General features: G+C 39.3%; 1 protein-coding gene across 4 annotated transcripts in view; it reads right to left on the bottom strand.

The window, feature by feature from the left end:
• Positions 1-8,122: 8,122 nt before the first annotated feature.
• Positions 8,123-10,124, bottom strand: part of CDK5RAP1 (CDK5RAP1 mitochondrial tRNA methylthiotransferase) — a 91,108-nt gene continuing 89,106 nt past the window's right edge. For all 4 annotated transcript variants that reach the window (XM_077111285.1, XM_077111302.1, XM_077111293.1 and 1 more), the window contains one exon: positions 8,123-8,403. In XM_077111285.1, coding sequence (XP_076967400.1) covers positions 8,323-8,403 — 81 coding nt within the window. In that variant the 3' untranslated portion in view covers positions 8,123-8,322. The remainder of the gene's footprint in view (positions 8,404-10,124) is intronic.

Here is a 10,124-nt window from a genome sequence, read left to right as displayed (position 1 = left end):
GCTTTACAGTAATATTTGCTTTACTGTGATAGTCTGGAACCACACCCACAATATCTTCAAGGAATGCCTGTATTCACATATTAATTCAGCTTCAAAATACATAAAACAAAAACTGATAGAACTGCAAGCATAAAACAGAAAAATCCACAGCTACTGTCAGAAATTTCAATAGTCCTCTCTTAATAACTGATAGAATAAATATGCAGAAAATAAGCAAGGATATTATAGACTTGAACAACATTATTAACCATCTGGAATTGAATGAATTTAGAGAACACTTAGCCAGCAACAGCAGAACATGCATTCTTTAATGGATACTGAGTATTTAACAAAATGGATAATACTATAAATCATGAAACAAGTTTCAATAACTTCAAATGATAAAAGTCATGCTTTGGCCACAATGGAATTAAAGTAAAAATCAGTAATATAAAAATCTCTAGAAAATCCCTCAAATATTTGGAAATTAAATAACCCACTTCTAAATAACCCAAGGATCAAAGAAGCAATCAAAAGAGAATTTAAAGGGGTCAAGATGGAGGCTTAACAATGTGTGCATTTTAGTTCTCCTCCAGAACAAATACTAAATAACCAGAAACAGTACAGAACAGCTCCTGGGGACACATCGGTGACCGGACACACTGTGTACCCCAGTCTGGACCAGCTGGACCGGCTGTGAGCGTCCCCAGAACCGTGAGTTCCCAAAGTTGCAGCGGCTGGAGCCCCTCTCCCACAGACTGCTTCCCAGAGGGGAAAGAAAAGAGACTTTAACAGCAGCAGGGGCTGAGCCCAACCAAACACCAATTGTGGCATTAATTAACAAATTCTGACTAGGCCCCCAGTTCAGATGAACCTGGTCAAAGTGGAGGTTGCTCATATTTGCCCCAGCACCAAGGGGGCAGGGCTGCCAGAAAAAGGAAAAAAAAAGAAGGAAACAGAGGTTTTTGCGGCTGTGTTGCTACAAAGGCTTGACTGCCTTTGGATAAAGCGGCAGTATTTCTCAGGCTGCAACTGCCCGAGGCATAGGTGGAAGCAAGCTCGTTTGGGGGCTTGTCTGGAGCTTGTGCCTTCCCCAGGGGAGAGGTGAAGCCCCACCCAGGTGGAATCCCTCCCTCAAGGAATTCAGACCCCCAGGGGTTGGAAATTTGAAGCCATTAAAACCAGCCTACAACCTCTCCTCTGTCTCCACCATGCCCCCAGCAGGGAGAGTCTGCCAAAGTTAAAGGTACCGCATCATCTTATGTTGGTGGGACCTGCAGGAAGACAAGTGCCACATACTGGAAAGGATAAGAAAACCAGAGTCCAGAGACTTCACAGGAAAGTCTTTCAACCTGCTGGGTCTCACCCTCAAGGAAAAATGACGCAGGTGACTCTTTCCTCCCGATAGGAGGCCAGTTTGGTCTGGAAAAATCCGACTGGGGTCTATAATACCTAAGCAGACACTCCTAAGGGTGAGGAGAAAAAGGCACCATATAAGCAGGGCAAGAAACAAGAAAACAAGAACTGAAAAATTCTCCTCTGTTAAACAAAACTTAAGCTAGAGGTCCAGAAAAAGCTGAACTAAATGTCAAAGAACAGATAGACAACAAATTCATACAGCAAGAAAACCCTAGATAAAAGAAGTGAAAGCAATCTCCAGAATAAACTAATTAAGCTAATTAAATGCCTAGACACCAGCAAAAAATAACAAATCACATTAGGAAAACTGAAGATATGGCCCAAAGGAACCAATCAACAAATCAAATGAGATACAGGAGCTGAAACAATTAATTCAGAATATACAAACAGACATGGAAAACCTCATGAAAAACCAAATCAGACTGTCCTAGTTTACTAGCTGCCAGAATGCATTATACCAGAAATGCAATGGCTTTAAAAAGGGGAATTTAATGCAAAGAGACGGGAACAGCCAAAATGTCCATCAACAGACAAGTGGCTAAACAAACTGTGGTATATACATACGATGGAATATTTATGGAGCTTTAAGACAGAATAAAGTTATGAAGTATGTAACAACATGGATGGACCTTGAGAACATTATGCTGAGTGAGATTAGCCAAAAACAAAAGGACAAATACTGTATGGTCTCACTGATATGAACTGGCATTAGTGAATAAACTTGAAATATTTCATTGGTAACAGAGACTATCAGGACATAGAAATAGGGTAAGATATTGGGTAATTGGAGCTGAAGGGATACAGATTGTGCAACAGGACTGAATATAAAAACTCACAGATGGACAGCACAATACTACCTAACTGTAATACAATTATGTTAAAACACTGAATGAAGCTGTATGTGAGAATGATAGAGGGAGGAGGGCTGGGGGCATAAATGAAATCACAAAGAAAAGATAGACGATAAAGATTGAGATGGTATAATCCAGGAATGCCTAGAGTGTATAATGATAGTGACTAAATGTACACATTTTAAAAATGTTTTTGCATGAGGAAGAACAAAAGAATGTCATTACTGCAGGCTGCTGAAAATAGATGGTAATTAATATTATAAAATTTCAACTTATGTGTGAGACTAAAGCAAAAAATGTTTATTTGATACAAATTTATATTTTGACTAGTGCATCTCCTAATATGACTTATGTAGATAGTTGGTTGAATACCTTAAGTACATGGAACTTTGGGTAGGACATGAGATTTTGTTGGTTTGTCCAGGTGATGCCCCAATGAATCCCAGAGTGATTTGATCAGTGAGTGGAAAAGTATTTGCAAAGTCCCCTTCGGGGAATGGTGAGAATGGGGGGAAAACTCAACTTTCCCAAGTTGAATTCTTGATATTCTCACAAGCAGTGTGGACAACCAAAGCTATAGGCTGAGCCCCCAGTCTTGGCATTTGTTCATATGAAACTTAACCCCACTAAGGATAGGTCAAGCCTACTTAAAATTAGGCCTAAGAGTCACCCCCAAAAGAAATTCTTTCCTTGCTCAGATGTGGCCTCTCTCTCCAGCCAACACAACAAGCAAACTCACCACCCTCCCCCTGTCCATGTGGGACATGACTCCCAGGGGTGTGGGGAGAAACACCCCTGGGAACGTGGGACAGAAATTCCAGAATGAGCTGAGACTCAGCATCAAGGGACTGAGAGAAACTCTAGAATGAGCTGAGACCCAGCATCAAGGGATTGAGAAAACCTTCTCGACCAAAAGGGGGGAGAGTGAAATGAGACAAAGTGTCAATGGCTGAGAGATTCCAAACAGAGTTGAGAGGTTATCCTGGAGGTTATTCTTATGCATTAAGTAGATATCACCTTGTTATCCTAGATGTAATGGAGAGGCTGGAGGGAACTGCCTGAAAATGTAGAGCTGTGTTCCAGTAGCTATGTTTCTTGATGATGATTGTACAATGATATGGTTTTCACAATGTGACTGTGTGATTGTGAAAACCTTGTGTCTGATGCTCCTTTTAACTACCTTGTCGATGGCTGAGTAGAACATATGGAATAAAAATAAATAATAGAGGGAACAAATGTTAAAATAAATTTAGTTTGAAATGCTAGTGATCAATGAGAGGGATCAGTAAGGGGTATGGTATGTAAAAAAATTTTTTCTGTTTTCGTTTTATTTTTCTGTTGTCTTTTTATTTCTCTTTCTGAATTGATGCAAACGTTCTGGGAAATGACCATGATGATGAATATGCAACTATGTGATGATATTGTGAATTGCTGAGTATATGTGTGGAACGGAATGAGCATGTGTTGGGAATGTTTGTGTTTCTTGTAATTTTTTTTTAATTAATAAAAAATTTTTTAAAAAGAGAGAATTTAGAGGATAAAGAAAGCAACAACCTGGGACACACAAGCTGGCCACAATGGACAGAAGATTGGCGATGGCAACTACAGCTTTCATAAATGAGTCCACCATTCCTGTGGGTCATGGGAGCTGTCACTGGCCCAGCCTGGGTCATGAAGGGCCTCCCAGAGGTGTGGAGGCTGCCAAGCAGGACCACAAGAACCTGCGCCACCCTTCGTCTTGGGGAAGGGGAGTGCACTGGCAGCATTTGCCCACTGATACCAGGAGTTCAAGCCACTTCTGCATATTCTCCACAGCTCAATAGGTTGAAAACTACAAATTGTATAGCTCCTTGCTCCCTCGGGAACCCCTCCCCCTCCACTACCAAAACACGTCAGTCCCACATCCTGGGAACCTGACCTCCCCCCTGCAAAAGAAATGCCAGGAAAATGATGGTGTTCTTGAGCCACCTCTTCTCCTCAGGTCTACCTCTCCTGGACTGCAGTTTTGCTTACCTACTGCTTGTCTGGTTGTGAGTGAAAATCCAAAGGGAAGACCGCTTCAGCTGAGCTATTGACAATGCCAACACAGACGAGAGTTAATGACCTTCAAAGATGTTGCTGTAGACTTCACCCAATACCCAGGAAGAATGGGCATTGCTAGACACATCCCAGAGAAAGCTGTTCAGAGAAGTGACGCAGGAGAATATCAGTCATCTGGTTTCAGTGGGATATCAAGTCTGCAAATCCGCTGTGTTTTCCCAGTTGGTAAAAGACACAGTGTGGCGAGAAGGAATGGAATTTCTCCAAAACCGAAGTACAGATAACATCTGATACTCAAAAGAATTTCTTTAAATGTATTTATTTGCAAGAAGATTCCACTCTCAGATCCACAATGACTCCAAATGGATTAATTTCCATGAGAGAGAAATCATATTTAAGCAAATCACTTGGAAAAGTACTCAGTGACCAGTCATCTTTTAATGAACATAAGCAGATTCACATTAGAAGTAAATCAAATGAATCCCATCAAAGTACTAAAGCCTTCATTACAAGATCTGGAAACAGAGAGTTCAATGGAACTCAAACTAGAGATAAACCATATGAATGCCTTCTCTGTAGGAAAGCATTCATTAGATTTATTGACTTAGACGACATTGGAGAACTCATACTGGAGAGAAAACCTATGAATGCAACCTATGAGGAAAAGTCTTCAGTCAATGTTTTGGTCTTCAAAAACATGAAAGACTAAGAAATGATGATCATGCATCTATGTGATGATGTTAAGAATTACTGATTGCATATGTAGAATGGTATGATTTCTAAATGTTGGGTTAATTTCTTTTTTTCTGTTAATTAATAAAAAATAAATAAATAAATAAATAAATAAAAGTGAAGGAAGATCTGATAATACTATTACATGCATGAATCATGATGACACATTGTATAAAATAAGCCAGACACAAAATGAAAAAAAAAAAAACATGAAAGAACTCATACTGGAGAGAAACCCTATGAATTTCATACATGTGGAAAAGCCTTCAGTCCTCTAATATTTGACAACATGAGAGAACAAACACTGGAGTGAAACCCTATGAATGTAATCTATGTGGAAAAGTACTCAGTCAATCTTTTTAGCTTTGAAACCATGAGAGAACTCATGCTGTAGAGAAACCCTATGAATATCATACATGTGGAAAAGCCTTCAGTCTTCTAACCTTTGACAATATGAGAGAACACACACTGGAGTGAAACCCTATGTCTGCCATACACGTGGAAAGTCCTTCATTCATTGTCATGTCTTCAGATAACATGAGAGAACTCACACTGGAGAGAAACTCTATGAATGCCTTCAATGTGGGGAAGCCTTCAGCCGATATTCTCATTTTAGAGTACATGAGAGAACTCACACTGGAGAGAAACCCTATGAATGCCATACATGTGGAAAAGCCTTTTGTTACACCCTCAGATGACATGAGAAAACACACCGAACAGAAACCCTTTGAATGCCATCCATGTGGGGATGCCTTCAGTTATTGTTCTGCCCTCAGACAAAATGAGAGAACTCAGACTAGAGGAAAACCCTATGAATGTCATCTATGTGAGAAAGCTTTCACTCATAATCCTGCCCTTGGGCAACATGATGAGATAATACCCAGTGAGCAGAAGCCATAAGAATGTCAACTATATGGGAAAACCTTAATTTTTCTAAACTTAGACAACATGAAATTATTCAAACTTGAAAAGAAATTGATGAATGTCATCAGTGTGGGGAAGCCTTCAGTTAATATTCTGAACACAGACGGAATTAGAGAACTCACACTACATGTTTGGAATATGAGGAGATTTAAGCCATAGTTTTAACCTTTAAACACACCAGAGAATTCACATACTGAATAAAAACTGTTTGAAATCAACATAGTATTGGCTTTAGTCATCAGTACTGTTGCGGGTAAAATAAGGAAACTTATGCAAGAGAATCCATATGTCGGTAGCAAAGACCTTAATAGTTGGCCTGATGATACACTATATGAGAGAACTCACAGTATAAATCTAACAGAAGTGGAAAATCCTAATCTATAACTGTGTAAGATAGCCAGAGAAATTACATGTGAGGAATTCTATGCACTCAATATCTGAGTGCCTTAATTTGTAATTTATGCTTCAAATAAAAAGAGTGAACCCTATTGGAATGGAAAAAAAAAAGCATTTCGAAAATATTCTGAACTTAATGAAAATCAAAATAAAACCTGTTAGAATTTGTGACAGAAAGATCAATGGTTGCTTGGTGATGGGGTGTCAAAAAAGAGGGTGGGACTACAAGGGGGCCACAAGAAAATTTCAGGGATGATATATTCACTATCTTGATTTGGTGATAGTTTCATACGGTCATACATGTCAAAACTTATCAAATTATACACTTTAAATATGAGTGACTAGGGCGGGCCGCGGTGGCTCAGCGGGCAAAGTGCTTGCCTGCTATGCCGGAGGACCTCGGTTCGATTCCCGGCCCCAGCCCATGTAACAAAAAAAACGGAGAAACAGAATACAATAAAACAAGAAAATGTTTAAAGATGTTTCCCTTTCTTCCTTCCTTCCTTCCTTCTATCCTTCCTTCCTTCTCTCTGTCTTTCCTTTAAAAAAAAAAAAAAAAAAAAAAAAAAAAAAAATATGAGTGACTATCAACTATATGTTAATTATATATTCGCGAACAAGACCTTTTTTTAAAACAGTATGTACAGCTAGCAACCATTTATGTAAAACAAATATACAAACAAATCATTGTATATACAGAGGCTATCTCTGAAAAGGTAAACTAGAAAATTATAAAAGTGCTGGCTTTTGTAAAAGGGAACTAGAGTATTAGAGGAAACTGGTTATTTGCCACACATATGTTTCACTTTTTTATAAAAAGTAAAATAAATTTCCAAACTCTTTTTTAAAATGTCTTTTGAATGAAGAACTGGAAAAACGAATCCTAACAAATGTCCTCCTCAGCTGAAGATGTGTGCTGAGCGCAGAACCCAAATTTACCAGTCCAAACCAGCACCTAAGGAAGAGATTTCCCACCCTGCGGTTTCCAAAGCTGTCAAGGAGGTCAATGAAATAAAGGAGATTTGGCCAGATACACAGCAAAAATACCCTATTAAAGGTAGTCTGTTTTAGGAGCAAATTCTTTCAATAACCATTTCCATTTAATAAGAGCTTAAACTATACCATGGACTGTGTTAAGCTCTTTATGAGTATTATCTCACTGAACACCACAAACATCAAATGAGATAAGCATTTTATTATCTCCACATCACACATGAGAGAGTCAAGGCACAGAAGAATGAAGTATAAATTTGCTCAAGGTCTCACAGCTTGTAAGCAATAGAGTGGGGACTTGAACTAAATATAAATCAACACTTCACTCTAAATATTCCATGCTACCATGTCTTGGTGGGTTTTCTGTCATTGTTTTAATGAAAATGACAGAAAGAAATAATTTGGCGCCGAAGGGGCCAGAAACCACTACTCTGAGACTATTGGCAGATAATTACATTTCCAAAGAATGAACTGATAAACTATGGAATAAGTCCAAAAAGGAAATCCTCAGGTAAGAAACAGAATAAATTGAGAAGATAGGCAGATGAGTCAATAGTATAAAACTAAAATATCAGAAAGTTCTAGAATAGACTTTTCCAAGCAAGTGGTTCTCTTCCCATGTTCCCCCTCCCACAGTCTTTAACTCCTAGGGTACAGACAAATAAACCAGAGAAGTTAGCAGGGTCCACAGCAGAATTTGGGTTGGGAAACACTTAACACAGAGTCCATGAGGAAAACCCCACACAAACACTAACAAGACAAAAATGAAGCAAATGAAGAGAGACAAATGGGGCTGTTTAGTTCAGGTATATTTAATTATTGTAAAGGCTGTTCACATAGCAGCAAGGAGATACAGTTTCCATTTGACATAAAGTTGCTTAAAACACTATCAACTTGCCTCCAAATCTTCACCATCTCTTAACAAAAGACCAGTCTTCTCTCCCAACCTTGGGAATGATGGCTCAAGTAACTCTTGCCTCCACTCAGGTCAGCAATATGCTGAGGAGTCCTTCAGAGTAGTCTTGCAGAGAACATCTCCTTTAAGCGTCTGAGAGCTGGCAAAGGTGATCTGAAAGAAAACCAGTCAGAAGACAAGGTTACCAGGACTGAATCACAGGGACATAATGTGCAGCCCATGGAGGAGAGGCCACCAAAAGGAACGTGATGGGAATGACAGGCAATAAGAGACTATATAGTTCCTGTGGGCCCCCAATCACAGAAGTAAGAAGCAATCTTAGACAATGACATTGCACATAATTTAAGTGGTTAAAAATGGGTCAGTCCCATCTTAAGATGGTGACACAAGACACTCCCCAGAAAAGTCTCTCCCCAAAAAAAACAATAACATTTGTACACATTTTATCCGTTTTTTTTTTTTTACTTTGGAGTCTTGTGATCACTAAAGACAGGCCCTGATGTTTATTAATGAAAGGCCTTGGGTCAGTGCAGAATTAACACACCCCCATTCCAAAATTATCTTGATAACTGAAGCTAGATCTAACCAAAATGGGCCCGCCTGACATATGCTGTAGCTTAGACTTTAACCTGTTTGTCACCTATACCTCTTATAATACTAAAAATCATGCCCATCATTGTATTAAAAGCCATTATTTTTTTACATTCTGTAACTAAGCATGTAATCAATCTGTGCATGCTCAATGATTAGATCACCTCTAATTACATCATCTGGAGCTATTGTGCTCATCATCCTAAAACTTCCCTATCTTTTGATACTATGAAACTATCAGAATTACTGCAGTTCGGGGAGGCAGATTTTGGGGTCATACTATCTGCTGTCCTCCTTCACACCTAGCCATAGCTCTTTTTTTGAAATCCTGATGTATCGGGTTGATCTATTATGTACCCAAGAAAAGACATGTTTTAATCCTGACCCAATCTTGTGGGGGCAGCCGTTTCTTTTAATCCTGATTCAATACTGTGGGTTGGAAACTTTTGATTACATTATCTCTACAAAGATGTGACACACCCAATTGTGGGTATGACCTTTGATTCGATAGAGATATGACTCCACCCATTCCAGGTGGAGTCTTAATCAAGACCCTTCAAAAGAAGGATGGAGTCCTTCAAAAGAGGAAACATTTTGGAGGGAGAAATAAAAGATGCTTCAGAGCTGACAGAGCCCAGAGTTAACACAGATGTTGACACTTGGAGAAGAGACACAGGCATTTGAAGATACTTGGAGCCAAGCAGACATTGCCATGAGATGTTCAGCAAGCCTGGCGAGAGCCAAGGGAAACCAAGAGATGAAAGTCAGCCCTGGAGAAGCAGAGTGAGGAACCCCCACAGGAACACAGGCTGAAAGCAACAGAGCCCAGGAGCAAGAGTCCAGCAGATGCCAGCCACACGACTTCCCAGCTGCCAGAGCTCTTCCAGACCCACTGGCTTTCCTTAAACTCAGGTATCTTTACCTGGATGCCTTAGATTGGACATTTTTTATAGGTTTAGAACTGTTAAGTTGTAACTTATTAAATTCCCCTTTTAAAAAGCCGTTCTAGTTCTGGTATATTGCATTCTGACAGCTTTTGCAAACTGAAACACCTGGTGTCTCAAGCATTAGTCATTGAGTGTATTGGGCAAAAGAATGCATTGGGTAAAAGAATCCACCACCTTTGTCTGGCAACAATATTTGGGGTCACTCTTTGTTTTGTACAGTTCTATTTTTTAAAATTCTGGCAACATATATAAAACCTAACCACTTCAAGTATACTTCACTGGTGTTAAATACATTCACAATGTTGTGCTAACATCACCACTATCCATAACATCATT

This window comes from Tamandua tetradactyla, chromosome 1 (assembly GCF_023851605.1).
Source record: "Tamandua tetradactyla isolate mTamTet1 chromosome 1, mTamTet1.pri, whole genome shotgun sequence".
Taxonomy (NCBI): Eukaryota; Metazoa; Chordata; class Mammalia; order Pilosa; family Myrmecophagidae; genus Tamandua; species Tamandua tetradactyla.
This window is presented reverse-complemented; position numbering and strand designations above follow the sequence as displayed.